This window comes from Macaca fascicularis, chromosome 20 (genome assembly GCF_037993035.2).
Source record: "Macaca fascicularis isolate 582-1 chromosome 20, T2T-MFA8v1.1".
Lineage (NCBI taxonomy): Eukaryota > Metazoa > Chordata > Mammalia > Primates > Cercopithecidae > Macaca > Macaca fascicularis.
Window position 1 is genome coordinate 63313497 of NC_088394.1, and position 17931 is coordinate 63331427.

Here is a 17931-nt window from a genome sequence, read left to right on the forward strand (position 1 = left end):
TTTGATCATTTCTTTGCCCTTACTGAACATTTTCTTTTTCTTTGTAAAGAATGCTTAAAAGTAGTTTAAATATGAAAGGAATGTACACAAGTGGTGACATCGTGGCCAGATAGGTGAAGCTGCTATCACTGGTTGAAAAGGCCTCACTCCCATATGAGTCAAAGCTTGGGCTCGTATGATATGTGTACCTAAGTGTGGCCAGGGTTGTTAGTGATGAAGGCAGTTGGTATCATTAGAGGAAAACTATAAAAACCAGTGACCTAAATACTGCTTTTGGACTACTCTGGATTGGTTAATTTCATCCAGTTTCTCCCTCCCTGGGAGCAGTGGCCTAAGGTGCCTGTCTAGCTTTCTGGGCAGTACTGACCCAGCCCTGGTGCAGCAAGACACATGTCCATCTGAGGCATCCACAGGGTCAGTGGATTTCCAGGGGTTGCAAGTGACCCTCACCTCCACCCAGCTGTACAGGCGCTCCTGGGTGTGCCGGTCGTCCTTGAAGCCGGTGATGGCCAGCAAATCTACCACAAACTGCTTGGGGCTGATGTGCAGGGTCTGCCAGGAGAGCCCACGATCAGGCAGGGCTAGGGCAGCTCCTAGCCCCTCAGAGTGAGATGCAGAGCAGTGACTTCTCTGGGCCTGCAGAGCCACAGAGGTAGGGGGCAGGCACTGTCACTGCAAATCTGCCTCTTGGCTGAGGCTCAGTCCAGGTGCAACTGCTCTGCTTGCCGGTCCCTGCCTGTCCCACCACTCTTCTGGTCCTGGCCTTCTGCTTAACCCCATCTTGGCTTACTTCCTCTTGCCTTGCACCACTTACTGTGGGACAGGGGAAGAGGTGGAGAAGGTACAGGGTGCCCCAGGGCCTGGGGCCTATCACACATACCCACAACTGGTTGGCCAGGGAGACCACCTTGGCTGTGATGGCTTTGGGGTCCTTTTGCCTGATGGAATCCAGGATGATGTCAGCCAGGAAGCAGTGACATTTCTGTGCATAAAACATCTCTTCCCAGGACAGAGAGAAACTCAGGAAAGTCACTTCTGTGGAGGAGGGAAAGTAGATGTGGCCACATCTGTCAACAATAGGGCCTTAGAGACAGTGTGAGGAGGGGGAGAGGGGTAGGGCCCCCAGGCCACTGTCTCTGCCTGAAATAACCTGGGAGGGGGCTCAGGCATCCTCACGAGGAGGCGCAGGGCTTGGCCTGGTTCCAGAGCCTCACCTTGGGGCTGGGGGCTGGCTGTGGGTGGTGTATGCCTGAGGTTGTCCATCTGTGTGGTGTAGATGATGCTGTCCTCAAAAAACATGCAGAAGCCATCGTTGCCCACCACAGGGGGGTGAGTCACTTTGAGGATAACCCCTAGGCTGTCCACCTCACTGGCCTCAGGCAGAGGCTGCTCAGGGGCAGGGATTTCTGTGAAAACAATATAGGGAGGGGGCTCTCCTTTTAAAAAAATTTATTATTATTATTATTTCTTGAAATAGAGTTTTGCTCTTGTTGCCCAGGCTGGAGTACAATGGCACAATCTTGGCTCACTGCAACCTCTGCCTCCCAGGTTCAGGCAATTCTCCTGCCTCAGCCTGCTGAGTAGCTGGGATTACAGGCATGTGCCACCATGCCTGGCTAATTTTTGTATATTTAGAAGAGATGGGGTTTCACCATGTTGGCCAGGCTGGTCTCGAACTCTTGAACTCAGGTGATCCACCCGCCTCAGCCTCCCAAAGTGCTGGGATTACAGGTGTAAGCTACCACACCCAGGCTTTTAAAATTCTTTTCTTCAATTACCATCAAATCTACCTAAGCAGGGGCTCTCCTTAAGCTACCTCAGAGCCCAAGGAGGGAGGGGACCTCTGGTGACAGGACAGTACAATCAAGTTACCCCAGCCTTGCAACAGCTGCCATCTCTAGTTTCTCAGAAGTGACACCCTGGGCTGGCAGGGGCCTGTCCTGGCCGCTCCTCTCTTCATTGCCCTGGCATCACTGCAAGTCAAATCCTGAACATTTTGGAACTCCAAGAAACTCCAGATTCCTCTGTTGAATTAAGACGTCTCAAATGGAGTGGACAGCAACCCAGCTGAGGGCTAGAAATCTATATAAAATTTTAAGTTGAGAGCTTTTGGGGCCAGCCTTTGATGCATGTCCAGAGAGTGGACATGCTTTGTCATCCCAAGCTTAACAGACCAACTTATGGCTCACAGGCAAGAGTCCAAGAAGGCCCCTCCAAGCAGGGCTGGAGCCACTAATAGGGAAGGTGACAATACTGCAGGCAGGGCTTTGAGGGAGCAGAGGCAGCAGCCTGGCACAGCAATTATCAGCACAGTTCCTTGGCCGCCTCCCCTTAGCTGGCTACACACACTATCCAGCTCAGTCCCTGTAGCCCCTGCTACCTCCTGGGCTTCTCCACCTGGATGTCCCTTGGCATTTCACACTTAGTGTGTGTCCTTCCCCAAGCTCTGCTCTTTCTCTTACTCACACCTCAGTAAGGGCCCATCCACCCCCTTGTAGTCCCACAGGCTAGAAACCTGGCTCCTCCTTGGCCCAACCCTCCTTCCATCCCCTAGCTGCCTAGCCTCCTTCCCCTAGCCTAGAAAGAACTCCAAGTGGCTTCGAACACCTAGCTCCTGCTGCATTTCCTCTGCTCCTGGAGCACACTTTCTGATGGGCACACCTGATCCCTGTGCTCTTGTCTAAAATCTGTCAGAGGCTGCTCACTCCTGTCCTGGTCAGAACGGAGTACCACATCCTGAAGCTGGCCCGCAAGCCCTGTCCTGATGACTTCTGTCTTCAGCCTCATCTTTTATCACATCTGCACATGAAGCCTGGCCTCCAGCTAGACTCATGCCCTGCACTTCCAAACATCCTGGACTTCATCCTTCCCCTGCTGACTCCCCAGCCCTCAGCCTCTTTTGTGCTCCTGCTTCATAGGCACCCTCTTCCCACAGCGCTCATCCCTTCACCATGTGTTCTCCTGGCCCCTCCAGCCATGCCAATGTGCCGGTCATTTCTGTGTCTGCTGCCTGGCACAGAGATGGCATTGGTGAACAGGGGGGGTCTAGTCCTCCTTTGTCACTAACTTGCTCTGCCATCTTGGCCAAGGAGTTTGCCTTCTCTGTTGTGAATAAGACTTAGATCAAAGTGGGACAGGACTCACCTCTCTCCTTGGCCCTCTGCTTGCTCCAGTCCTTCAGGGTGATGGGTCTTTTTTGGGGGAAGTATGGCTTGAAGGTTGGCTCTGGCCCCTTGTCTTTCGGTCCAGCTCCAGCCCCTGCCTGTGGTCCTGGATCCTTCTCTGAGGCTGTGGAATGGACTTTCCAGGCAGCTGAGGGGCTGGGCTGGGAAGCAGCCTCACTTCCCAAGGGGAGCTGCAGGGTGGCCTCCTCCAAGGGGCTGCTCCGGGAGGCTGTCAGTGGCTGGAATTCCCACTGTTTGCAATTGACCATGTCCCATTCTCTCACCAGGGAGATGAGTTTTTGCATGGGAGTGGCGGGAGGGTCTTTGGTTTCAGATTTCTGTGTGAGGTTGATTGTGGTGCATTTCTTCTTTGGGGGGCTCTCAGGGTGGCTCCCCCAGTGTCCGGGGTTGGTACATAAGCCAGGGCAGTGTGAGTATGTGCTGGGGTTGCCAGCCCTCTTGGCATTTCGGCATAGGGACACCTGGATGGGCCGGGTATACTGCTCAGCCTCCTCCATCTGGTTGGACCTGGCCAGGTTTCCTTTAGCCTTGTTCCATGGAGCCCTGTCACTGCAGTCTTCAAAGTCCACAGGCATGTAGGCTGTGGTCTGGGGAGGGAAGGGCACAGTAACTCTGGATAGGTTGGGCATGGACATCAACACCTTGCCCAAGATCTAATAAGCTGGGCCTCCAGGACTTCACTTGCTCTCCCTGAACAATCTCATCCCTGATAGGGGTCACCCACTTGAGCTTTGCTCAGGCTGAGTAGGGGTAGTACCAGCCCAGTGGCCTGTCATTCCAACAGGAGATTCAATCAGCATCGCAGGCCACAAGTGGCCAGTAAGTTCCTGTGCCTCCTTCACGGTTCAGAAACCAGGTTCTGTCCTAGGAATCCATGTAGGCCCTGCTCTTTCGTTTTACTGCATCCCTCAGTAGCTGAGCCTGCCTCCCTCCACCCTGAGCCTGGTGGTAGTGGTTTTTGAGGACAACAACCAGAGGAGGCTGGGGCTTACTTCTTTAGTGTCTCTACTGAACTCTGCCAGTGACCCTGGCCCTTCTGTCACCACGTGCAGCCTCCTGATGGGAAAAGCTTCTTCATTTTCAGATTCTTTCTCCTGAGTCCATGACCTGCAGAAAGAGGGGTGGGTTAGTGAGCAGAGACTTCCATCAGGCCATTGGCCAGTTGGTCAGATCTGCCCTTTGGCTGGGAGTTAATGCTAGACAGCAGAGAAGAAGGGGCTCTTAAAGGGTTTTGCCTAGGTCACTGGCCAATCCTGGGCCTGCTTCACTCCCTCAACCCCAAGGAGAACAGGATCCTCTAGGAGTGGGACTTAGGACAGGATTTCAAGAGGAATTTAAAGGACCAAATTCTAAACATAGAGTCGTGAAAAAGTTTCCTTACTTGTATGCTTCACATTGTGCAAGGGCTTCTGAGAGGGATGGAATGTGGTATTCCTCCACCTCCTGGCAGAAGAGGGGCCATTCCCTACAAATGACAAGATGTCTGACTGGGCAGCTAGGGTGGGAGTGTGGGAGGGGGCATAAGTTCCTGGAGCTGCTGCCGCCGAAATAAAATAACCTCCTCCCTGAAGGCTGCAAATCAGGTCTCCTTTGTTGCTAAGGGAGGGGTCAGCCTTCATGATTTCATCTTACTGTGTCCTTGCTTCACTTACTTAAATTCAGATGGTAAAAAGAGTTTGCCAAGTCTCAGGAAGTTGAGAATGTGTCGGAACATCTGGCCATCCCCGTGGATGAGCAGGGTTTGTCCATATGTGATCCAGTACACTCTCTGAGGGTTGGACAGCAGTTCTGGATACTGGAGGGGGTTGGACACCAGACTCAGTCTCAGAGCCTCGGTCTTTGGGAAGGGACAGGCCAATCTTCTTTCACTCCCCTTTCCCGACTACACTAGAGCAGAAGCTTTGAGATTTCCATCTCCCTGTCTTGTCAGTCACAGGGAACTATGGTAGGGAGCAGAGCATCCAGGGAGAAGCACATCATCCCTGCTTCAACTTTTCATGGCCCCTAGACCACCATCTCAAGGCATTTGGAAGCCCACCGTACCTCCTTCTCAGTCCAGGCCCCTCAGAGCTGGCCCCCTCCCTACCCAAACTCCAGAGGGCCTTCCCAGCAGGCTGCTCGGTTCACTTGCGCTCTGTTTGTTTTGTTTTTTGAGGCAGAGTTGCACTCCGTCACCCAGGTTGGAGTGCAGTGGGGCAACCTCGGCTCACTGCAACTTCCACCACCTGGGTTCAAGTGAGTCTGGTGCCTCAGCCTCCCAAGTAGCTGGGATTACAGGCACGTGCCACCACACCCCGCTAATTTTTGTATTTTTAGTACAAATAGGGTTTCACCATGTTGGTCAGGCTGGTCTTGAACTCCTGACCTCGTGATCTGCCCACCTCAGCCTCCCAAAGTGCTGGGATTACAGGCATGAGCCACTGCGCCTTCCGGGAAAGTCTTTGTTCTAAGCAAGTGCTGGAAGCTGTGTGAGGGCCAGGTGATGGCCCCCAGAGCAGCTCAGGTGGTGATGCCAGATGGGGAGCAGGGCAGCCAAGGCTGGCAGTACCTTCAGCAGTGTCTGCAGGGTGGTTGCATACCAGTGGCTTCCAACATACACTTTGATGATCTGTTGTGGGGAATACACAGTGATCTCTGCTGTCCACTCATCTATGGGAATCGAGATAGAACACATAATCATATGGCCAGAAAGGAAAGCAGGTAGGGCCCTTTGGTCAGTAGTGTATTTCATGTTAAGTCTCAATATCTTTCCTCAGTCATATTGTGTTGCCTACTCTGAGAAGCAGCAGAAATCCCTGACATAAACGTTGCTTGCTGCAAGGTTTCCTGGGTGGTGAGGTGGGAAAGGGCACTGCCCCTCTTCACCTGACCCTCCTCCCTCAGGAAAGCTGGGTTGATGACCCTGTCCACCTACAATGCCAACTGCCTCCAGTTTCTGGCTGGGTGTGTCCTGGGTGTGTAGCTTTTCATGTGGCCACTCAGACTGAAGCTAAGAATCTCCCTCTGCGTGTTTGTGTTTGTGGTTTGGCAAATGTCATGGAGCCTACTCCCATCAAATCCCTGTCACTTTTATGAGACTAAGCCTCTAGGCATGTCTGGAGAATGGGGGCTATATGCTGGGAAGATGAACCCATGACCCTTTTCCTGGAGCTGACTATATGTAGGCCTTGTTCTGATGTTTGGGAAGCAGTTTCTAATGAGCTCTGTAATGAATGAAGGGTATATAACTAGATTATATAACCAAGAGGTAAGATGTATAGAACTAGACTGTGAACTCTAGGAAGACAGAGACTCTGTTGCTTACTTCTGTACCACCAATGTCTACTGCTGTCCTGGTATATGGCCAGTACTCAATAAATGTTGAATGGTGCTAAATGATAGTAATACAGCTTAAACTTTGCCCCCCAGATTTTTGGTAATAAGAAGTTATAGGCAGCTGGTGAAAACAACAGTAGCTTTGGACTCAGTCAAACCCCAGCTTGACCACTGTGTAACTTGAGCGAGTTTTCTTCTCTGAACCTATTTTTCAGCTATTAAATGGACCCAGGGACAGCTCTGTTTAACATCGAGGAGGCTCCTCCCTGCATGGCTATGAGAAGCACAGCAAGTCAGCTCCCAGGGTCAAGGCAGGCCTGCCTTGGGGGTCCTGCATGGCTGCAGACTGGGTAACAGCCCTGTCTGCTGCTGGAGATGAATTGTGGGCTTGGAGGTGAGGACAGAGCACTTAACATTATAGTTTCCCTTTCGTAAAAATCCAAAATATTGGCCTGGCTTTCCCCTCCTCCTCCATCTACAGTTCCTCGTCCTGGCCACCTCATCTATTCCCTCCAATCCCCCAGATACTCCCCTGATGCTAAATTCAAACCTAGAAGCTTTCTCACTTACTGAGCACATCCATGGGTGCCAAAGTCCTCGGCTCCAGATGAGTCTTCAAAGCCACTTTCATTGGCTCGTAGGTGATGTCCCTTTTGTCCAGGAAGGCACAGAGCTCGTATACCTCGGAAATGGTCTCTGTCAGGGGCAGCCGGCAAGTCCCCAGCCAGTTCCTACCCAGAGGAAAGGCGTGTTATGAAGAACATCAGCATTGCACCCCAATAGAGTCGAGCCTGTAAACTTTCCATGCCTAGGATGCCTTGCCACAACACTGGCTCAAATCAGGCATTATTAACATCGTTTCCTTGTTTTTTTTTTTTTTTTTTAAGACAGAGTCTCACTCTGTCGCCAGGCTGAAGTTCAGTGGCACGATCTCAGCTCACTGCAACCTTCACCTCCCAGGTTCAAGCGATTCTCCTGCCTCAGCCTCCAAAGTAGCTGGGACTACAGGCACCCAACACCACGTCCAGCTAATGTTTTTTTGGTGTGTGTATTTTTAATAGAGACGGGGTTTCTTTTTTTTTTTTTTTTTGAGACGGAGTCTTACTCTGTCACCCAGGCTGGAGTGCAGTGGTGCGATCTCGGCTCACTGCAAGCTCCGTCTCCCAGGTTCATGCCATTCTCCTGCCTCAGCCTCCTGAGTAGCTGGGACTACAGGTGCCCGCCACCACGCCCGGCTAATTTTTTGTATTTATAGTAAGGAGATTCTTAGCTTCAGTCTGAGTGGCCACATGAAAACGGGGTTTTACCATGTTGGCCAGGATGGTCTCAATCTCTTGACCTCATGATCTGCCTGCCTTGGCCTCCCAAAGTGCTGGGATTACAGGTGTGAGCCACTGCGCCCGGCCCGTTTCCTTGTTTTAACTGGAAATCTGTCTAACCTTGTAGGAGAGTAAGCCTGGATAACAGGTCACATTTTTGGAACTGAGCTTGACTTATTTCAGCAAAGCCCTCTAAATGGACTAATTTCATGTCTCCAGGCCCTGTTTCAGGTTCCAGGGCCAGCCGAGGGCCCAGCCACTCCCTTTTTGCCCCATACGCATTTGCCCAAGACATCTCAGTCACTGTGCCGCAGCCTGCCACAGTCTTGGAAAAAGACTGGGGTCTGAACATCAACCCCCTTCTCCAAACCCTCCCTTCCAAGGCACCTGTCTTTGCCCTCTGTGACATCAGGGTGAACATCTCTGAAAGAAATGGACTTTATGGGCCAAAAGAGCCCAAAACAACAATATTGGGAAAAGACAGCATTCAGGGTCAGCTGACCCTCTCACAGGGGCTCCAGAAAACCCACTTCTACCTTCAATTTTGGTACCAGACTATTTTGCGACCCTCAGAGAGTTGCTCTGTTGTTCTGCACCTCAGTTTGCCCTTCTACAAAACAGGGTTGGATTCCTTGCCCCTGCACTGAAGACATCCTGAGCTCATCCCACAAGGCAAGGGCTGGGGATCAGCACCTTTGGGAAGCCTGGCCTGGCCTGCCATGCCCTGCTTCTAAGGAGGGCTCACCCCTGGCTATGGCCATTCTGTGTGTCCAGTGAGCCTCCCAAGAGTGGCAGAGGACCTTTGTAGAGGGGTCTGCACAGGGAGGTACCCAGCTCCCTGAGGGTGTGACTGTGGCCTGGTCACCTCAGACCTAGCACAGGGCTAGAACCAGGGAAATGGACTGCAGAGGACAGAAAGAGGAAATGGTCTGAAGCCTTTGAACCTTAGCAACCCTCGTACCTTGGCACCAGCCCTCTCCTTTGAGGCCCTAACCTGGTGGTAGTTTGGCGGTGCTGGTGATGGGAATGGCTAAAATGATGGGCTGGCCCCAAGGACACACTTCCCTTCTGGCTAGTGGGAAAGGCCCCAGTTTATTCCGAGAGGGAAGGGCAGAGCCAAGCGTGATGGGACTCAGCGTGCCCTAAGGAGGGCCTCACTTGACATGCTGAAAGAGGACACCATTCCCTGTGATGTACAGTCGGCTTCCGTCTAGCGTGCTCTCGATGCGAAGCTGGCCCAGCGCAGAGTCCGGGTACTTGACCAGCAGACCCAGGGCCATCGTGTAGAGCGGCTTCACAGACTCCAGGCTGACTGTGCGGGCCCCCTTCCCGGGGCTCAGGGGAGGACAGGTGGTCCGGGAACAGCCACCTGTGTCAAGGAAAAGGGTGTATAGAACTAGACTGTGAACTCTAGGAAGGCATGGTCTTCCTAGACCCCCATGGTCATAGCTGGATTGGAGGCTTTGGGGCTCGGTTCCTACTGCTACATCCATTATACTGAGGAGGCTCAGAGGGAGGATATTTCCTTGCACAGTCCAAGTCGAGATCTTCTCAAAATCAGTATAATTTTTTTATATACTCAGGCTTAGAAATCATAACTATTTGTTGGAAGGTGAGTTGGGAGTGGGGGGATTCATTTGCTGTATCACTAGCATCTGAATTTCCTAAGTTTCAGGAAAGCAGCCATCTGGCCCCAGCCTCTGCAGGAGTCTTCATTAGTCCCAAGCTCTACTGTAACCATCCAAGGGTAAGGAACGGCAACCATAGCCTGGAAACTCTATGTGTGTTACAGGCTTCCTGGATTCACAGCCCCTATTGCTGGCTCTCCTGGGCAGAATTTCCCCCAGAGACATACCTTGTGGCATTATTTTCAGGGTGGGTATTTGGGTTGCTGGTTTATGGGTGGGACCTTTTCTCCTACAGTGGGCCCAGGGTACAGTCCAGAGAATACAGTTATCACAGCCTTCAGGACCCTGCTGCTGTGGCAACAATGTGCCAGTGGGCACACTGCTGGGGGATGTTCGTGGATCATCTCCAATCCTCAGAGCAACCCTACAAGAGGGGGTAGTGCTATCATCATTTCATGCTGAAGAAGCTGCCCTGAGAGGCTAATGAAGTATCTTGCCCTGAACTGCAAAGCTAGGCAGAGGCGGGGCTAGGATTTGAGGTCAGCTCTGTCCAGCACCAAGGTTACCACAGCTGTTTCCCTTATTGTGATGTTAAAGCCACCTTTTGTGTTTGAGGAGTGCTGCCAGCTTCCAGAGCCTGGATGTCAACACAATTCCTCCATCTTTGCATTGCTCTGTGGAGCAGGGACTATGCTATCATCCCACAGTGATCTATGTTCTCTGAGGAACAGAAGGCTTTGAGGGAAGGGGCTGAACTCACACTGCCTTAAGTGGATTCTAAGGCCCTGGGACAGGGTCCTGAGACCTGCTGCAGCATGCCACTCCCCACAGAGGGTGGGTTTCTTTTTTGAGAAGGAGTCTTGCTCTGTCACCCAGGCTTGAGTACAGTGGCATGATCTCAGTTCACTGCAGCCTCCTCCTCCCAGGTTCAAGCAATTCTCCTGCCTCAGCCTTCCAAGTAGCTGGGATTACAGGGACACACCACCATGCCCGGCTAATTTTTGTATTTTAGTAGAGATGGATTTTCACTGTGTTGGCCTGGCTGGTCTCGAACTCCTGACCTCAAGTGATCCGCTTGCCTTGGCCTCTCAAAGTGCTGGGATTACAGGCATGAGCCACCAGCGCCTGGTCAAGAGGATGGGTTTCTATTTGTCTGGGAGAAGGCTGGGAAATCTATGCCTGAAGATAAGGAAAGGCTTGATTGCCATGGGATAAATGTCTGGTGATGCCCAGGCCAAATTTCCCATGCGCAGTGCAGTCCTACACATTCTCAGGATGGTGGCTGAAGCCATGCTTAGGTGGCTGGTGCCCTATAACATGCACAGTAGCTTTCATGGAGGCGGAGTTGGGAAATGGAATGATGAACGGCCCTGAGGAAACCATGAGGAGAAGAACAAGCTGGAATGAGGTAGGGCTGGGAGCACGAAGGCCTGGGCTGGACAGGGGTCAGCAAGTGTCAGGAATAGGCAGAAACAGGCACATCTGCCGGGAGTTTCCAGGTGAGGTGATGAGGGAATTTGGGGGCAGGTGAGATGCTCGAAGCACTGAGCATTTCCCACACCTCCAACCATACCTGGAAGAGGAAGGATGGGAGTGACTGGTGGGTGCTCCTAGTCCCCAACACTTTCACAAGCAGGGCAGACCTCCCCTACCCCTGAGAAGCCTGCTCTCAGGTCTGAGACATTCCAGCCTGGCTCCCCACCCAGGCTGGGCTCCTTCTGATCCAGGCTGGGCTGGGCTTCCTACACCCCTGGCTGGTTGCCCACTCCCTACCCTCAGTGGGAAGGCTGAGCCGGCAGAGCAGCATGCAGGATTTCAGGCTGTGAATCCTCTGGGATTCAGAGTCAGCCAGAAGACCCACTTCTCTCACTAACCCCCAAAGCCCGAAGTGGTTGTGGAAGGGGAGATTGTTCTTGGCTTTTCCAGGTCAAACCAAGGCTATCAAGGGGAGGCCAAAGTTTCCTGGCGACATACCCATGTTCATCCGGTACCACCTTATGGCTTCAGTGAGTGCAGGGATTTCCAGAATTTCCACTTCTGCTTCTAATACATCAATGTTGGAGAAATTATCCGGTAGTAAAATCTTCTGTGAGCGAAGAAAATTCACTTGAAAAACAAAGGGGAACACAGTGAGTTAATGAGGCTATTTCTGGTTTAACTGCAGGTCCTGGTTTTGGCAGATTTCTGGTGCTGTAACTTATCCTAGGTTCTCCTTGTTCTGAAACAACTTCTCAACATACCTGATTAGATTAGCTTTGAGTGTGTGGTTTTCAAGGTGAAAGACCCCACATTACTTTGTTTTCCTGTGTCTGAGGCCATGGGTGTGGCCTCCCGTGGCTTGGCCTGGGGCTCCCAAGCCAGGCCCTCCTGGTGGGCACACTGGCCCTGAGACTTACCCTGCGAGTCTTGACCCAAGAGCAGGTCATTCCAAAAGAGGGAGTTGTCTTGCTGCTTAGAGAGGAGGGGCCTGGCCGAGCCTGGGCTGGCGGGTGGCACTTGCAGTTTGTCCCTGCCTGGACTGCAGTATGGGAGGCAGAGATGGAGCCAACGCTAATGTCCTGTGTGAATCAACTTGGAGATACAGAAGCACATCACAGACAACTTTCTAGGTGACTATGAATATGAATGACTGGGGTTCCAGACATTTGGGTTCCTAGTGTAACTTGAATGTTTACTGCCCTATCTCTCTAGATAGCAGTAGCATCTTGGGGTCAAAGAGGTCATTCAGTTCGCATCCCAAACAGAGCTCATCCTGGGGCAGTAGCGGGAGAGAGCCTCTCTGTCAAAGGTGGAAAATCTCATCCTTCCTTAGGCCACTACCTCAAGTGGACAATTCTGCTATGACTCTGAGGGAACCTGTCACTATCTACCCTCCTTCCCTTTTATTCTGAGTTTGCTGACATTAAGAGCAGGTAGCATCATCCTTTGAAACAATCTGGATTCCTCATTTTATGGTGAGAGGAACTGAGGCCTAGAGGCCAGTTGGATACATAAGGGCAGAGTAAGAAGAGAAGCCGACTGGCAACCAGCTGAGCTCCCTGCCCTTCACACCAACTCCTGTGGTCCCTGACACTTTCCAGTGCCCTTTTACAGCCAGGCCATCCCAAAACAAATAGGGAATAAAATAGCCCTGAGTCTAGCAAGATTCTAATGCTGGAATCTGCTTGCCTCCTGGAAGGCTCTGTCATGCTTCCACCACCTCTACCCAGGGAAGCTCCTGAGGCCCTGAGCTCCAAGCTGGGCCTCTGTGGGACATGTAATGGGGAGGGGTGAATGGGCCCTATCAGCCCACCCCCCCACCCCACCCCTGGACAGAGCAATCACCAATGAAGCGGAACTCGCTGCACTCGCACTCTATGAGGGCCACCGTCTCAGCCAGCCACAGCAGGTTGTCTTCAGTCACTAGGCTGGGATACTTGGCCACCAGGTCTAGGGGCAGGAAGCAGTAGTGCACCTCCTCTTCTGTGTCTAACAGGGGTGTGTCCATGAGCCCCAGAGGTGCCTTATCATGTAGGCCTGGAAGAGAACATGTAGGCAGTGTCGCCACCTCCCAGAAGCCAGGGGATCTGATTCCAGCAGGGCTTTCACTGACCCAGGGGCCCCAGAGGATGCTAGAGAGACTACCCAGGAGATGGTCCTTGCCACTTGCCAGACACATCTTCCTTCTTTCTCTTTTCAGTTGTAGCTCTAAGATTTGGAAGGCATGTGGTAGGAAGTGGGGCGTGGAAGTCTATTTTTTTTTTCTTTTCTTTTTTGAGAGGGAGTCTCACTCTGTTGCCCAGGCTGGAGTACAGTGGCGCCATCTCGGCTCACTGCAACCTCTGTCTCTCACATTCAACTGGTTCTCCTGCTTCAGCCTCCCAAGTAGCTGGGACTACAGGCATGTGCCACCACACCCAGATAATTTTTGTATTTTTAGTACAGACGGGGTTTCACCATGTTGTCAGGCTGGTCTCGAACTCCTGACCTCACGTGATCCGTCTGCCTCGGCCTCCCAAAGTGCTGGGTTACAGGCATGAGCCACCGTGCCCAGCTGGAAATCTTTTTTTTTTTTTTTCTTTCTATAAACAGTGAAGGGCAGTGGGACATGTGACATTTCGACTTATGTACCCAAAGTCATTAAATTCATTTACCCATTTGATCCTTTCTAACTGATCAAACCAAACACAGTGATCCACAGACAAAATAGATACTTTTGACACTCCTGGAAGCTAAAATCCATTAATAATCATAAATGCTTTGTACTCATGTCTCAGATAGGCTGAACCATGCTGCCAGGCACCTATCAGACAATGATCATTTGGGGACATTCTGTGTGTGATGGTTGGAGGAAACTCAAAAGAATGGTGGCATTCCCTGATGAATAGGAGGGAGTGGAATGAAGCCTTGCCTTGCCCATGTGAAGCCAGAATGCAGAGGAGTGAGTGTGGAGGAGGATGTTGGTTCCAGCAGGCAAGCAGCCATGGAGAGGGCCTGTGGCAGGGCAGAAGATCAAAGGAGATGACAGAGACTGCCCCAGAAATCAGGCACTCTCTGCTCTCTGGATGGAAGCCATTTCTGTTAGAGTATGGAGAGGGAAAGTTGGTGTGGGCTTTAGGGAGGGCCAGTCTATCCCAATTTACCTGTAAAGGCTGGGCTTTTGATTGGAAATTCTGAGGGTTTGCTAATACACTTCCATGTACGCCAATAGTTCAGAGATGCTCTCTCAGCAACAGGTATGTCTGCAGGCCGCACGCGTAGATGGTGTTTCCCTTCCTTCAGATTATCTAGAGTCTGTTAGATAAAGAAGAGTACTATCTTGAGAATCTAAACCAAGTAACTATCTACCAATTCTAGTGTGACGATCAGGAAAAACAGTATGTGACTTACTTTGGTTTTTTTCTTTTTTTTTTTTTGAGACAGAGTGTCGTTTTGTTGCCCAGGCTGAAGTGCAGTTGTGTGATCTCAGCTCACTGCAACCTCCACCTCCTGAGTTCAAGCGATTCTCCTGCCTCAGCCTCTCGAGTAGCTGGGATTACAGGCACCTGCCACCACACCCGGCTAATTTTTTTTTTTTTTTTTTTGTATTTTTAATAGAGACGGAGTTTCACCATGTTGGCCAGGCTGGTCTTGAACTCCTGATCTCAGGTGATCCATCTGCCTCGGCCTCCGAAAGTGTTGAGATTACAGGCATGAACCACCGTGCCCAGTGACTTACTTTAACTGTTTTGAAATAAATTAGGCAATCACACACAAAAAAAATGTAAAAATGTAGGGCTATAGGGTGACATGCTGATATTCAAAGTCCCAATGATTATTTCTCTTCTGATTTTTGAAACAAGTTTTATTATACTTTTATGTTGAGTAATAGTAATTTATCTTGCACAATCTAAAGAGTAATTTCTATTTAATCATTAAAAACTTGTTATTTTTTGCTATCATTTTCCTTCAAGTGCTCAAAACCACTTTTGACCTGTTATAATTGTGATTTGCTATTGTTTGTGTTCATCCTAACCCTGGGTAGTGATCTAAGTGGTGAGATTGAGGTATAATAAACATGTCTTATATTGCCACAGGGCTCCACATTTTTCAATGCACTTTGACACGTTTGCTCATTTACCATGACATGACTGTGAGACAGATGTGGTTGGTGTCTTACTGATGAGGCAGCTGAGGTCAAAGGCTTTGCAGCCTGCCCAAGCAGTCTTCCAAGTCCAGAGCTTGTCAGCTTGAAGGATCAAGCGACCAGGGGTGGGCTGAAGCTGGAGTGGAACACCCCAACTAGGCAAGCCTGAAGCTCAGGGCGGTCTTTGTGCCACCCTAACCCAGGGACCCATTCTCCCTCAAAAGTCCTGCAGGGGGCAGATTATCATAACATCAGCCCCCCCCCCTTTTTTTTTTTTTTCTGCCTTTACTCTAGAAGAAGATACATAGGATTTTCCCAATAAATTTCTGGATATAGCAGGGCAAGTGGTACTTTAAAGGCACCAGGTCCTCATAATGGACAGATGCCCCAGATTCAGTCTGAAACTAACAAAAGTATCTGCCTCTAAATGCTGCTATGTCAATGAAGCCCTTAAGTTGCTCTCAAAAATCCTGAGCATTGAGACTAGCCCTCTGGTGGCCAAGCTATAAACTGTGCCCGCATAATCACTTAAGGTCGATGCAAAAGAAGGCGGGCCAGAGTGGGAGAATCTTTCCCACTTTGGATGGTTGGAGGGTTTGCAAAAGCACTGGGCAATGGTGGGATCATGGGGAGTGCTTTCCTGTGGCAGTGAACAATGGGGGAGACAGTGTGTGTGTAGAACGCTGGAAGACAGTCTGTCATTCATTTGAGAAATACTCATTGTGCATCACCAGGGCCACAGTCAGACACTGTGCCTGCCCTCAAGAAGCTCTCAGCTTGGGAGAGAAGAAAGACATGAAAAACCACAATTTACGTATACTGAGATTAGAGCCAGTGTCAGTTACGAAGTTTCTGGACTTCCAGGAACCCTGGGATTTCTTTCCACAGCATTAGAAGGGAGCATTAGAGTCTCCCTCTGTCACCCAGGCTGGAGTGCAGTGGTGCAATCTAGGTTCACTGCAACCTCCGCCTCCTGGGTTCAAGTGATTCTCCTGCCTCAGCCTCCCAAGTACCTGGGATTACAGGTGCCTGTCACCATGCCCGGCTAATTTTTGGATTTCTACTAGAGATGGGGTTTCACCATGTTGGCCAGGATGGTCTCGAACTCCTGGCCTTAAATGATCCACCAGCCTTGGCTGGTGCTGGGATTTTAGGTGTGAGCCACTGCGCCCAGGCCTGCCTCTCCATTTTCTCTCCTTTCCCCTAGTCCTGGTCCCCTAGCCCCCAGGTCCTCTCCACACAGTGATCTTGCAAACATATGAGGTGAGTCCAAATCACTCCTCATCTTAAAAAACTTTAGTGCTTCCTGTTGCTATGGGATAAATCCAGATTCTCCTTTGCATTGCACATAATGTCCTTCACAATCAATGGAGGGAGTAGGGTATACATGAAAAGCACAAGGGCTTTGGACTCAGCATATCTGGGGTAAATCCTGACTCTGTCACTTAAGAGCTAACATTTATTAGCCATGGACTTTTAAACTGAATCCTTCCAATCTTCCCCTGACAACAAACTAGGCTCTGGTCTCACCACTCCCTTTGAGGACATGGGAAACTAGGTCCAGGAAGAGGTAGGGGACTAAGTGCACCAAGTAAGTGGAGATGCTAGGAACGAAACCCAGGACTCTGGAGCCCAAGCCCTTAGCGACTGTTTTGTTTTTATTGATATGTAATAGTTGTTCATATTTTTGGGGTACATGTGATATTTTGATACATGGATACAATGTATAATGATTAATTTAGGGTAATGAAGATATCCATCACGTCATTTTTTTTTTTTTTTTTGAGACAGAGTCTCACTCTATCACCTAGGCTGGAGTGCAGTGGCATGATCACAGTTCACTGCAGCCTCAACATACTGGGCTCAACTGATCCTCCCACCTTACTCTCCTGAGTAGCTGGGACCACAGGTGCACATCACAATACCCTACTATTTTTTTTTTTTTTTTGAGACAAGGTCTCACTCTGTTGCCCAGGCTGGAGTGCAGTGGCACAATCTTGGCTCACTGCAACCTCCGCCTCCCAGGTTCAGGTGATCCTCCCACCTCAGCCTCTGGAATAGCTGGGACCACAGGCGTGCATCACCATACCTGGCTAATTTTTTTGTATTTTTAGTAGAGGTAGGGTTTCGCCACATTGCCCTGGCTGGTCTCAAACTCCTGGACTCAAGTGATCTGCCTACCTCAGCCTCCTAAAGTACTGGGATTGCAGGCATGATCCACCGCGCCCGGCCCACAGCCAGCTAATTTTTAAGTTTTTTTGTAAAGACAGGGCTTTGCCATGTTTTCCAGGCTGGTCTTAAACTCCTGGGCTCAAGCGATCCTCCCACATTGGCCTCCTGGGATTATAGGCATGAACCACTGGGACAGACCCATCACCTCAAACATTTATCTTTTCTTTGTAATAGAAACATTCCAATGATTTTCTTCTAGCTAGTTTGAAATATACAATATATTATTGTTAACTATAGTATTCCTAGCACACTACCAAATACAAGAGCTTATTCCTTTTATTTGACTGTATTGTACCCATTATTCAAATTCTTTTCATCCCCTTCCCTCCTCCTACTTCTCCCAGCCTCTGCTGCCTTCCACTTGTCATGTAACTTCTCCAAGCCTCAGGTTCCTCACAGGCAAAGTCGAGGCAGTAAAATCTGGAAGGTGTTGTAAGGATTAAATGAAACAGTATGTTAATTTCCTTTCTCTTGGAGGTCATATCCTAAATTTCCTTCCTCCCTCCCTCCCTCCCTCCCTTCCTTCCTTCTTTCTTTTCTTTTCTTTTTTTTTTTTTTTTAATAGGGCCTTGCTGTGTCACCCACACTGGAGTGCAGTGGTACAATCATCATGGCTCATTGCAGCCTCGACCTCTTGGGCTTAAACA

At 50.3% G+C, this 17931-nt stretch overlaps 1 protein-coding gene across 5 annotated transcripts in view; it reads right to left on the reverse strand.

Annotated features, from left to right (window-relative positions):
• Positions 1–17931, reverse strand: part of KCTD19 (potassium channel tetramerization domain containing 19) — a 32225-nt gene that overhangs the window by 717 nt on the left and 13577 nt on the right. The window contains exons 2-14 of one of the 5 annotated variants that reach the window (XM_065536848.2): positions 14070–14220; positions 12772–12963; positions 11422–11553; positions 8978–9188; positions 7071–7231; positions 5734–5834; positions 4838–4980; positions 4567–4650; positions 4178–4292; positions 3145–3772; positions 1215–1406; positions 881–1035; positions 451–552 (exon numbers count right to left, since the gene is read on the reverse strand). In XM_065536848.2, the coding sequence (XP_065392920.1) occupies positions 451–552; positions 881–1035; positions 1215–1406; positions 3145–3772; positions 4178–4292; positions 4567–4650; positions 4838–4980; positions 5734–5834; positions 7071–7231; positions 8978–9188; positions 11422–11553; positions 12772–12963; positions 14070–14220 (2367 nt within the window). Of the gene's footprint in view, positions 1–104; positions 553–880; positions 1036–1214; positions 1407–3144; positions 3773–4177; positions 4293–4566; positions 4651–4837; positions 4981–5733; positions 5835–7070; positions 7232–8977; positions 9189–11421; positions 11554–12771; positions 12964–14069; positions 14221–17931 lie in introns of those variants that run through there. The other 4 variants (XM_065536847.2, XM_065536850.2, XM_065536849.2 and 1 more) reach the window with 4 other exon arrangements.